The 13,485-nt window shown below is 40.7% G+C and overlaps 1 protein-coding gene across 3 annotated transcripts; it reads right to left on the bottom strand.

The window, feature by feature from the left end:
• Positions 1–256: 256 nt before the first annotated feature.
• On the bottom strand, positions 257–12,930 carry LOC103978373 (uncharacterized). Of its 3 annotated transcripts, none has more exons than XM_009394149.3 (9): positions 12,379–12,930; positions 12,086–12,146; positions 11,013–11,257; positions 10,391–10,592; positions 2,491–2,622; positions 2,233–2,336; positions 2,026–2,144; positions 803–891; positions 257–676 (listed from the first exon to the last, which is right to left on the bottom strand). In XM_009394149.3, exons 1-8 carry the CDS (start codon positions 12,832–12,834, stop codon positions 825–827), a joined length of 1,386 nt encoding a protein of 461 aa, XP_009392424.2. In that variant the 5' UTR covers positions 12,835–12,930; the 3' UTR covers positions 257–676; positions 803–824. The 3 variants fall into 3 exon arrangements, 2 of the variants coding, with proteins under 2 accessions (XP_009392424.2, XP_018678330.2); XR_671141.3 differs by having other exon boundaries at positions 437–676; positions 772–891; XM_018822785.2 differs by having other exon boundaries at positions 437–676; positions 2,233–2,330.
• Positions 12,931–13,485: the final 555 nt, after the last annotated feature.

The raw sequence follows: 13,485 nt of genomic DNA on the forward strand, positions 1-13,485 counted from the left end.
GCAGCTATTCGAGTCACAGTGACAATATGTTTACCCTAAATATAATAGCTTCTCATAGAATCATAATCCATCGAGAGGGAAATAATGGCTAATAAAAAATGCAGATGAATTAACTTTAAACACCCGTGAGCTCGGATAAAAAAAGACATATTGTCGGGTTAACGGATCAGATTTTTTTTATTGGATTTCAGGTACTTTTTATGAGGCTAGATTTGTACTAGAACCAGATTCAAACCCCGAAGAAGGAACTCGGGCATTACATCCAAATGGCTCAACGGAATTGTATAGACTGTCCCTTGGTTAAAAGTCAAGGCTTGGCCTCGCCAAGCGACTTCTGAAAACAATTCGACATGAACACGTCTTGATCTTGGCGTATCTCTGGCTGAAAGATTTACATGAAAACATTTTGGTCTCAATTTGGTACCGGCATAACGCATCAAAATAAAGCTCTTAGTGGAAGCATGCATTGTCGAAGAAGAGGATTTACATGGAAGACCGATGTGGCATGCGCTTTCTCGGTAGGCCTACAATACAATCCTATACTTCAATGGAGGAGCTCTTGATCATCGAGCTTCAAGAGTTACCATAGGGCTGCATCTGGTCGTTGAATGCTGCTCTTTGACTTAATTAGCTGCCGAACCGGGGGAAAAGGTAAGCATAAGGAGTACAATTGTACCTGCGAGAAAACAAAATGGGCATATCAGGCATACGTTCTGTAGAGAAAACACACACACACACACACACACAAAAGTAGGAAGAAAAAACTTTCACCATATAAAGATTATTTAGGTGCAAGGATAACCTCTCCTAGAACTTCAATCAGGTCATGATCTTTTGTCAAACTTCCTATCACCCACCTTCTTTTCTTCTGCTTCTCTTCTCTTTTGTTGTCTGCACAGATAAACTTCTTAAGGACAGCATTCCAGAAATCAGTATAAGATCTTACGTTGTAAGAATCAATTAGAGAAAACCTTAATAATTCAGGGGAAAAAACAGATGCAATAATATGAAACAACAAGGATTATCTACTTTTTTTTCCAAATGAAGGTCCTGAAACAACAGGCATACGTTCTACTTCAGAATTAACTAAGATGACTCCACCAGGTTACTTCTATTACTCCCTGAAACCTTCTCTATTAAGTACTCACAGAAAAACCCAGCATCGACCAAAGAAGTCAGAATTAGGAAGAAAAGCTAACGACAAAAATGTGAGGACATCACACCAAAAGATTAAGCATGAATTTAACAGCCAAATTGGTTTTTAAGATCAATTCAAGACCAAAAAACACTACCCCATTACATTTTCATTTGCACAACAGGTTGAATGAGATGTCCACAAAGTGAAGGTGTAGAGTCAATATTAGATTGATCTCAATGTATCCAAATGAAAATGAAATATCATATTAACCATATGCATTTTTCATTTGCCTGTGTAGAAAATGAACAAAATGATGAAGAATAATAAACACATTTTTTTCTGCACATGCTAATATAGAACAGAATACTCTGTCAGTATCCTCCTTCCAAAGTCATAGATTATCACTAAATAATTTCAGGACAACTGGTTACTATTTTAAACCTTACAACTACAAACAAATCTTATTAATTTCAAGAAATACACTAATTAATTTGTAGCAGATATTTGACTAAACTCTTTGTTTTAGGCTTGATAGAAGACTCAAAAAGTTATATGTCCAACATGATTGTTATCGAATCACGTGATGTACAAGGGGTTCATCCCCTGCAGATAACACCCCATAATGTTGCAGATAACTCAACAAAGACTAGTGCATCCAGCAAAAAGACAATCGTTAATGTACCAAACCTTGTAGGAAAGTGATCAAAGAAACTGATTAATAAATGTTTCACTCTACATTCTGAACACCTAATATTATTATGAAATAAAAACACATAATACATATACATAATTTTGTAAATACATACATAACATAGTCATTTTTATTTATAATATATTGTAAAAAGAGTGGAGGAAGAATAAAAAGCATATTGGCATCAAAAGCTTACGCAAAAGCTGTATATCCAGCACCAGCATTGGCAGCAGACAGTAGTGCTGCATGTACACTCGTTGTTGATGGATTGTCATGTCCTCCAGAGAGTGTTGAGCTCTTTATATCACCATCTACCTGCAGGAAAGAAAAACATAGATGTAATAGTTAACATTCCTGAATCCATTACAGTTTTAATGGCATCACAAGTGTTAAAAAACAAAACCTTATCCCATTTTGTTTTCTTGTTCTGTCTACCGTCTCTTGTTGTCGCATCTACAGTTGTTGGAACCGGTGGTAATACAGCTAAAGCAGCAACTGCAACTGAAGCTAGCAAAAAAAAAAGAATTTGCAAAAAAGAGTTTCACAAATGATTACAGCCAATTTGCATATAAGCACTGACCAATCATATTAAAGCAAACACAACAGAAATCACCGAAAAAAGTCATTTTCCACTCTTTTGGGTGGAGCCTTTGATTGGTACCTGAATTTTGTGTGTTAATGTTTAATGATGGAACAACAGTGGCAGTTTGTGTGCCACCTGCAACAAAATCGACTTTCTGACTCTTTTTCCTTTCCTGCTCCTTCCTTTCCATTTCACGCCTCATCTCATTCTCTGTAACAGAAGACCACGTTAGGAACAATGTACAAGGAGTGCCTGCAAAACTGTTACATTATTTAACATGAATTAATAGACAAAACAAAAAGCCGATTGTGATGCAACAGAGATGAACAGCATAAAATGACATAACAAAAAGTATGATAAAGAAACTCGTTTACCATGCAAGCATATTATGTCCTTGAAAAAAACACTTAGGAAAAAACGATACAGTATTTAGCCCAAAAGAATGATCAATGACACTTTGGGAGCATCTTAGAAACTATGAGAACACCACCAGTATTAGCAGCATACAGAATATATAAGTAAAAGCAATTTGTAAACAGTATCAACCTATTATTCTTGGGTTTCAGTTTACAGTTTCCCTGATGCTCTTAACTTTGCATCCACAGCCGTTGCCTTTTAGAATCACAATGGTTTGTGCACCCAAACAACATAACAATGACCACCGAAGTTTTGATATGCAAACCATCTATGTTCTATATATAAATATATGCATATAATGTAATGGAAAAACTGAAATACTGATGCAAATAACCTCTTTTAAATAATTTTATAGCTTTATTTTTCTTAAATTGCTTCAATTTTCTGAAGTAGAAAACTTCCATTAACATATGTAATTATGAACAAACCTTCCGCTTTCGGTTACCTCCATATAAAGAATAAATATAATGTTAAAATGGCAAACAATCAAGTAACGAGTTTAAAGACTACTGCTTTAGCCTGAATATAAATAGTGCTCAAATGTCATACTGTCACGGACAAAACTGTAAACATGGTGTTTAATGCAATGCTCATGTATGTCCGTGTCTTTTTGTTTGTTCTGTCGTTTGGACAGTCGAAGGTTGTGTCATTGGACTCTTGTGAGAGATACTCGACCTGTAGTGGACCATCTTAGATTCTTTGTTGTGCAACCATTCAGAATTTGTAAAGTTTATTTGTAATTTGCATTGGCTATGAAGTGTTTTCTAAAATGTTTGCTTGTGTATCCCGAGTGAGGCGTTTTTTCTAGCCCGTTTTTTCTTTTGCAGGTCCTAAGGGACCATGGGAGGTTTCGGGGAGCCTGACCTTTGCGGACGGACATGCAAGGGTGTCACACAACTTAGGCAAAACAAGCTAAGTCCGTGACAGATGGTATCATAGCGGGATAAGCACTCGTAGAACTTGGCATGTAAACGTAAGGGACCTAGGGGGGCTGCGTTGAGGGCAACCAGCATACGCGGCCGTTTGGGGGAAAACGAGCATGGAGATGTAGGGAAAAGGAGTCGCTCAGAGGTGCGGGCATATGAAATTGGCATTCAGAGGAATGGCCACCCCTTCGCGCAAGAGGCACCACGAGGACAAGCAAGCTTGGAAGAATGCGTAGCGCACAAAAGTTAGGATGGCTGAGTTCGAGCTACGGCTCGACGTTGACAACCATATATAATGGTGCTAAATGCAAACAAGGCGCTTGATAAATGATAAGATCATGCAAGGTGGAATAGGTTGCTCAGTGACCGAAAAAGTTGTGCAAAGCTCACAGAGGTGAGGGGAATTGCTAACTCAAAGAATTCGATACTCATGCAAGGGCTTGTATGCGGACGATAGAATGTTCGTGGTCATCCCAAGGCGGTCGAAACTCGATGCCATGGAGCATTAAAACTTTCTCTTTGGAATGAGAAGGATACGTCCGTAGGGGGCTGAAGTGTGCAGCGAGTTCAGCATGTTGCTAAGCCTTGAGTGATGCAGCGGAGGCTGTATTAACGTGGAGTCGCAATCTAGCAAGTGCGTTTGCAGGAGGCAGAACAATACACAATTTGTTCAGCAAGTCAGAGTAGTCTAAGGGGATGACGGTCTCCGAAACTTTCAAAGGGCAGGAAACGAAGAAAGATGTTGCTCCAACGAGACAAATATATAGGAGGGATAAGTCTCGATTCTCCAGAGGGAGAATCATGTGCAACGGGCCGCACATGTTGAGGAGTACCTCCAAAACAACAACTCCACGAAGCTCAACGGACCGAGCGAGCGGCGAGGAGTCGTCGCATGATCTCGCTTTATAGAATGCATTGGTGGATGCATTGCGAGATCAAGTGAGGGAGCGACCCAAAGCAACATAAATGAAGGCACACTTAGAGTCGATATGGAGATCGGACTCAATGGAGAGCTGACCCGTGGAATGGTGGGTGTGAGGACCATCATCAACTCAATGCAAATCGAGGAGCGAAGCAACTTGGGTGTAACTTGGTGAAGTACATAAGCCGCATGAAGAGAGCCAGCATAGAAGATGGGAACATAGCGCGAAGGCACAGAGCTTTCCTTGGACAGAGGTTAAGGACATGAACTCTTTTAGAGACAAGAGCGGGACAAGAGCGGGATCATGTCGTTCCATGGGGTCCATCTTTCTGATGGAGCGGACTCATCTTGCATGGTGCCAAAGACGAATGGAGCTTCTAGGCACATGCACCTTATCTCGAAAAAGTCTTTGATGGAGGAACCAAGGCGACTCAACTCACGAAGGCGAAGTTGGGTTCAGAAGGCCTTAGCACGAAGCAAGAGGATGCGAAGGCGAATACTCTTGAAGAATATGCCACAGTGCTGCCATGAAGGAAGCGGTGCGTAGCGGAGATTGTGCTGGTAGGGGCAAAGGCCCAGGATTCAAACAATGGCGCATCAATTTTAGCGAAGTTGGTAGACTTCGAGAGCTACCAGGCGACGGACTGTCCTAGAGCAATGCTTCGTCTGGGTGTGACCCGAGAGCGGGTGGACGAAGGTCGATTGCCAAAGGAGCGAACACAATTGAAGGTGGAAGAGGCCCTACGATGTATTGGCAGAGGCCACACATTGAGGAATCACAATCCGAGTTCATCCCACAAGGATCAAAATGCAATTGAGATGTCACCAGGAGGCGACATGGTGCAGCGGATTGTGGTGGAACAGTTCGTGGTAATGCAATACACACGAATCTTGTCCCGTGAGGGACTATATCATACAGAAGTATGATCGGGAGCTACTGGGAGCTACTGGGAGCTCCACTTCGGTGAACAACACGACGACAAGAAGGGCTATGGATTCAGGGAGTGAAAGACATGGTACCGCAGAGGCGGGTCTTCCGTGCGTGTATCGAATTTTGCATCAAATGAAAGCCTTGGTCATCAGCATATGGGGGATGTATACCACTAAGGGAAAAGTTTGAATGTAAGTACCAGTGAGTCCCATGGGAGGGACTTGATCATGCAGAGGTATAATCAGAGCAGCTGGAGAGTTGGACTGCTCCAGTGCTTATATTCGCTTAAGGGAGCCCGACAAGTCAAAGGACAAAGTCGAGTAAACGAACGTTGCTACCAAGGAAGCTAAGGAGAACAGAATTGGTACGAACCATATAACATGATAGCAAAGGCCATATATAGGAGTTGCAGTATGTATTTCCATCGACTAAGGGGATCTGCTTGGAGAACACAGAGGTGTTGAAGCAGGGGGTCGAAAGAGAAGAGGAAGCGACGACGAGTCCAGAGGGACTTAGCTACCCAAAACCAAGCATCAGTTAGAATGAAGGTGGACTCGGAGGAGTACCACAAAGACATATCTACCGATCGTGAAGAAATGGATGTAGATGTGAGGCGACGGATAGTAGGGCCATAGGCATGGCAGCGCCATGGTACCGCAGAGATGGGACTTTCGTGAAGTCATCGATCCCTTGCTCTCAAGGAGGGAGAGCGCTTGGTCGTGAAAGGGGCCGAGAAGGTGGAGCATGCGGAGGCAAACTCCAAGTACCAAGACAAGGCTGAAGGGCAGAGGCCAAGGAACTTCGTAAGACCAGTGTCAACGAGCTTCTCATCAAGATAGCCGAAAGTGAAGGACTTCGGGTCATACAAGAGTGTACGACCAAGGAATGAAGTAGGCAGTACACGGTGTTGTACCTTTGCTACTCAGTGGAGTAAGCGACAAGGTTCATGGAGAGGACGGTACAATCCCAGAGGCGACCAAAACTATTAAAGACTTACTCCAAGTTAGGGTGAAAACTTCCTGCATTACAGAAGTTCGATGACATTGAGAAGATGAATCACAGTAGCTATAACTCAACACAAGGAGTGCAAACATAAGAAGTGCTCAGAAGCATGAGCAAAGAGTGGGCGAAGGCTAGTAACCAGCTCGATGCATGGAGTACAAACCTCGAGGCAAGCGAAGTCAAGTAACCTTTGCCTTCTCAACTCTTAAGAGAATGGGCGAAACCGAGTACCTCAATTCTTTTATCTATCCAGTAGAGGAGCTCTGCACATATTCAAATACACTTCGAAGAAACCAAATGGAAGACAATAGTTGTCAAATCCTTACCAATGATGATCAGTGCTACTGAGAGTAGATTATCTGCTTTATTTCCTAACAGAACGTCAATCGAAAGCGGAAGTGATGCGAACCTACTTGGAAGTGACAAATAAGTGAAAGAAGAGTCGATGGGCAAATTTTGTGGAGGAAAGACTCAAAAACTTCAATAGTTTGCGAGACGATGCTCATTAAAACTCCAACAAGCATCCACCGAATTCGAGCAGCATGAGGCATTTGAGAAACTGGCACATAGGAAGGATGGTCTTTTCCATTATCAGAAGGATCCGCATGAAACAACAGGGATCAACACAACTTAGCCAACCCCACGAACGTTGCTACCAAGGAAGCTAAGGAGAACAGAATTGGTACGAACCCTATAACATGATAGCAAAGGCCATATATAGGAGTTGCAGTATGTATTTCCATCGACTAAGGGGATCTGCTTGGAGAACACAGAGGTGTTGAAGCAGGGGGTCGAAAGAGAAGAGGAAGCGACGACGAGTCCAGAGGGACTTAGCTACCCAAAACCAAGCATCAGTTAGAATGAAGGTGGACTCGGAGGAGTACCACAAAGACATATCTACCGATCGTGAAGAAATGGATGTAGATGTGAGGCGACGGATAGTAGGGCCATAGGCATGGCAGCGCCATGGTACCGCAGAGATGGGACTTTCGTGAAGTCATCGATTCCTTGCTCTCAAGGAGGGAGAGCGCTTGGTCGTGAAAGGGGCCGAGAAGGTGGAGCATGCGGAGGCAAACTCCAAGTACCAAGACAAGGCTGAAGGGCAGAGGCCAAGGAACTTCGTAAGACCGGTGTCAACGAGCTTCTCATCAAGATAGCCGAAAGTGAAGGACTTCGGGTCATACAAGAGTGTACGACCAAGGAATGAAGTAGGCAGTACACGGTGTTGTACCTTTGCTACTCAGTGGAGTAAGCGACAAGGTTCATGGAGAGGACGGTACAATCCCAGAGGCGACCAAAACTATTAAAGACTTACTCCAAGTTAGGGTGAAAACTTCCTGCATTACAGAAGTTCGATGACATTGAGAAGATGAATCACAGTAGCTATAACTCAACACAAGGAGTGCAAACATAAGAAGTGCTCAGAAGCATGAGCAAAGAGTGGGCGAAGGCTAGTAACCAGCTCGATGCATGGAGTACAAACCTCGAGGCAAGCGAAGTCAAGTAACCTTTGACTTCTCAACTCTTAAGAGAATGGGCGAAACCGAGTACCTCAATTCTTTTATCTATCCAGTAGATGAGCTCTGCACATGTTCAAAGACACTTCGAAGAAACCAAATGGAAGACAATAGTTGTCAAATCCTTACCAATGATTATCAGTGCTACTGAGAGTAGATTATCTGCTTTATTTCCTAACAGAACGTCAATCGAAAGCGGAAGTGATGCGAACCTACTTGGAAGTGACAAATAAGTGAAAGAAGAGTCGATGGGCAAATTTTGTGGAGGAAAGACTCAAAAACTTCAATAGTTTGCGAGACGATGCTCATTAAAACTCCAACAAGCATCCACCGAATTCGAGCAGCATGAGGCATTTGAGAAACTGGCACATAGGAAGGATGGTCTTTTCCTTTATCAGAAGGATCCGTATGAAACAACAGGGATCAACACAACTTAGCCAACCCCACATTAGAGTCAAGAGTCATTGGCGAGTTGAAACAGCATGGCGGATCAAAAGTTCGACTACTCAATAACAACAGCGGAGAGCAATTGGGAGCCAAGAGGTGCATTGCAGTTGGAGAAAAAGATTGAAGACTCAGCAAAGGCGAGAAGTTGCAGTGTCGGCAAAAACTTCGACGAGGACGTCGAAGGAATAAGTGGGGGAGAATGTCATGGACAAAACTGTAAACAGGGTGTTTAATGCAATGCTCATGTATGTCCGTGTCTTTTGGTTTGTTCATGCTTTGCACAGCATGTAGAGGGACGGTCGAAGGCTTAATAGCCCCATTTTAATTGGGTTTGTTGGTCGTTTTAGGCTTATAAATAAAGGTTGTGTCATGTGGACACTTGTGAGAGATACTTGGTCTGTAGTGGACCATTTTAGATCCTTTGTTGTGCAACCGTTCAGAACTTGTAAAGTATGTTTGTAATTTACATTGGCTATAAAGTGTTTTCTGAAATGTTTGCTTATGGATCCCAAGTGAGGCATTTTTTCTAACCCGTTTTCTCTTTTGCAGGTCCTAAGGGACCATGAGAGATTTCGGGGAGGGTGACCTTTGCGGACGGACATGCAAGGGTGCCGCACGACTTAGGCAAAACCAACTAAATCTGTGACAATACGGGACATTATTCTCTTAACAACCATAATTCCATATAATGCATTTGTTATTTGCTATAACCATCACTTTTGTTGTCTGCCATATTGTAATGTTTGTCGCCATAACCATGAGACCCTAGAAAAAATTTAATTATAGAAAATTATAAGATAAAAGTCGCTCTTAATATATTAAAGAAATGGGGACCCTTGCATCAAGAAGGGGGATGTCATGAGGATTGAAATTGATCATATATCTCATATGTGGTCTCTTTAGACAGTTTCTTATTTATTTTTCCATTACACCATAATTCACCTATAAGTAAATTAGAATAGAACTGGGATCACAGAAAGGGTCAATTGCTATCTTCAAAATCATTAGTGAATAGATTTGGATTTCTGTATGAATTACAGAATAGCTAATAACTACAGTAACATATTTGTATAATATAATTAATATCTATTTTTAATAGATATAGCATACTCCTTTAATGAATTATTCTTCATTGTCTTTTTTCAGATTTTGTATCTATTATATTTTAATACTACAAGTTCTTTAAAATCACATCTTACAAGAAAATGAAAATAAAGAATCTGTTAGCATATAAGTTCCCAATTTTATTTAATTTTTCATATTTTTTGCTTTTTTAATTATTAATCTTTCTCTATGAATCCCGATTTCACAGATCAAATATGATAGATCGTTCCCATACCACTTGCATTGTTCATAACATATCTCAATTCAGAGGGGATTTTGCACACTATGGTGCAAAATAACATACTAGACCAGCAGCTTGCATTGTCAGTTTGTCACTATCAAAGATATGTGCGCAAGTGTGAAAGTAGATTTTTTATATTGTCAGCATGTCCATCTACACATGAACATCTTTTCATTATTTACAAAATGGAACTATTTAGATGTCACTATTCAGGCTATCACAAATGGTAACAAAGAACCTCTAGAGATTAGTCCACCTGCATAGACACATGCCAAAATGAAGGTCATCTCTCATATGCACCAAACAAAACAAGAGTTTCCTCAGAAAAGAAAAAAATCATTCTTCATGAAAGTGTAGCACATGCCAATAAACTTCAAGTTCACATGAAATAGACAATCTAAGAAACTCACTTTAGACCCAAAAGAAATACGCATAGACAATTTATGAAGTTCAAAAGTTACTGTGAATGACCTATTTCATCAACGTAGTCACTTTTGTCATATCCATGAGGGTCAAAAACATCTTTACTGAAGCATGTCCCAATCTGGTCTATATCTTGATACCTCACAGCATGCTGCAGGAAGTCAGGATTTCGATAATCCTTCCTATTACGTAAATCAGCATTAAAACTTTTCCCACACCTCTTATATGCAAGAAACTTGTTTATCTTTTCCTGAAATAATGAGACTGAAAAGATCAGCAAAAAAAAAGGCACAAAAACACAGATATAAATGAGACTATGCACAGGTTTCTTACAATTATCTGAATCATTCTGGTCATTATGGGTCCATTCATTTGTTAATTAAGAAGATGTTACTAGTAACAAAATAAACATAAATATGCATTGCCTAAGTTGGTTACATTGAACAATGCACCAAAATTTAATCATTTTTTATCAACTGGTTGACTACAGAGTACAGACATGAAGTACACATGCAGGACAAACAGTAACCAATATTGTGTCCCTTGATAAAATATAACAGCATATTTCAAACAAATATAATAAACAAAGTTGACACCAGCATTGGATAATATTGATAAACATAAAACAGAAGTTTAACAAAGGCAAAAATAGATTTAGGTGGGAGGAAACCTGTAGCTCCGTAGGGCATTCAGTTGATGGAGGTGGAGGAAGAAAACTACTTAATGGGTCATCCTTTTGCACTTCCATGGAAACTACAGCATCTTCAACCTGAGTTACTTCGGTCACAGATCCAGTAACATCCATTGGCATACCATTTTCAGATCTAGGCTGTTCAGATAAATCAGAAGGTTGGAGTGGTTCTAGCTGAGTGTTTGGCATTAATATGTGGACAGTTCCTGGAGGCGTTCTATCATCTGCATTCCCCAGAAAATCAACAAGAGAACACAATGAGTGTCCTCTCTATGAATCTACGTACGTGCATCAAGATGCAAACTGCTATAATGCTATTTTAATGACCTTAAGCAAAATTGGTACTACGAAATTAGTTTCAGAAAAAAAATGTTAATCTTTCGGAAAGAAACTCAATGAAATGACCAATAATAAGGTCAAAAATATCTTCCTTAACAATATAAAGTACTGCAAAAATAAGAGAAGTCCTCAACATGTAAGAAGCAGATATTTGGTCGTATGTGTCATCATATAATCATTTTAATTTCAATTTATTAGAGTTACTTGTTAAGTATCTAAATAACTAGGTTATTCCTTACGGAAATCAAGATTATGAACACTGTGGTAAGCTAAATTTGTTATTTCAACAAATGGAAATGGCAGAATTTACTTTTATGGAATCTTCACAGAAAACCTCAGATTATTACACAGTGCAACTTGTGTGAAGCTCAACTTCATGAACTTGAACATGTTTCCTTGTGCACTACAAACCTGGAACATCTGAACCAAATTGTCAAAACTAAGGTCACAGAGTGACAACTTAAAATTGAAGGTGCTGACCAATTTCAGGATTCCTTTTGAATCATAGTATTTCCACTTTATAAGACGATTTAATTCCTAAGATAACCAGTCTTAAGGTTAAAGTGACGAATAGATTGTGGCTGCAACAGAACTGACGAAATAGCCTTTAAAACATATTTATGAAATACCTAGTTAGAGCAAACATTAACAAGGCAAAATTGTTATAATTTGCATAATATTCTTAATTAAAAAAGGTTCGGTATTAAAATTACCATCAGGAACTTGAACCTCTGCTCCAAGCATGAGACGACCATTGCTCGAAATCTCTCCCTCCTGCCACATCCGATGCTTTGCAATATAAGAAAGCTGTACTATAAAATCCACTCAAACTTACAAGGAACATGCTACTATACAGATCAGTCAATTCTTATACAGTCAAATTTGTAAGGAGAGTAGGAAGAAACCATCATTAGGGCATGGATAGAGAGAATGACTAACTAATTTGAACAGGATTAAGGTACTGTAACTAAAATGAACAAAGAAACCCTAAACGTCTAAACGTCACCTCGGGCTCGGGAGACATAGCGGTCTCATCATGTTCGTAATCAACGATAGCAAGTGACCCCGTCCTCATCCTCTGAGAATCCAGAGGCTCCGGAAGAGAAGAAGACGTCAGCAGCGGAGGAGAAGGGGAAATTGCGGGGAGGGGAGAAGCCTGTAGCTGAGAGGGGAGCAGCGGCGGTGGCGTGGGGCTCCGGGCGACGGGACTCCTTAGGGTTTCGTAATCCATGGCATCGTCGACAGGAGGGGATCGAGGAAAGCCGGGGGGCGGAGTGGCCTCGAATGACAAGTCCTGCAGGGCAGCCCTCGTGCCTCCATCGACGTCATCGGCGCTACCAGCTCCGGCGACGGGATCCGCCGAGGTGGCCGGAGGCGCAACCTGCACCTCCTCCTCTTCCTCTTCCTCTTCCTCGTCGTTGTACACGGAGAGCAGATCGATGCCGCCGGTTCCGGACGCCATGTTTGCCTTCGGGAGAACCGTCGCAACTTCGATCTGACCTAAACGTGCGAGAGATTCCGGGCCTTTCGCGAGCCAAATTGCGACTGGGCGAGCGAGCGAGCGACCGCAGGAGTATATGGAGTCGGATCGAGAAGGGTTGAGTCGGATCGGGTCGGGTTGATTTAAACACGAAAATCCAATTCACCAACTCGAAATCGATCCGTTTCTTAAGTCGAAATTATGGACCACGATTCATTCCATATACGTATTATTCGAATAAAATATCGCCAAAACACATATATTTACATTAAATCAATCCAATTTATTGATTAATATGATATTATAATTATATGTGAGATAATGATAACTTATATCCAATAGTAATAATTGCATACCAAGTCTTCTTGATTAGCCTTCTTATAGTTGATTTTATTTTCTTTCGTAAAGATATTTAGTCCCAATTAAAATGTAGTGGAACTAAGGATTTATCAGATTCTAGCATCATCCTTATCCAGAAAGATATTTTTTTAAAGTTTATTTTAAAATGATAAAATTATGTTAGGGGCACTAATAAGATTTTTTGTCCTATATTAATGAGTAAGGGAATCAAATACTTATAAGTTTTTAGTATCACTTATTTCTTTATTGGTCTCTTTTAGAGCTCACTCTAAA

This window comes from Musa acuminata, chromosome BXJ1-3 (genome assembly GCF_036884655.1).
Source record: "Musa acuminata AAA Group cultivar baxijiao chromosome BXJ1-3, Cavendish_Baxijiao_AAA, whole genome shotgun sequence".
In the NCBI taxonomy this organism is placed as follows: domain Eukaryota; kingdom Viridiplantae; phylum Streptophyta; class Magnoliopsida; order Zingiberales; family Musaceae; genus Musa; species Musa acuminata.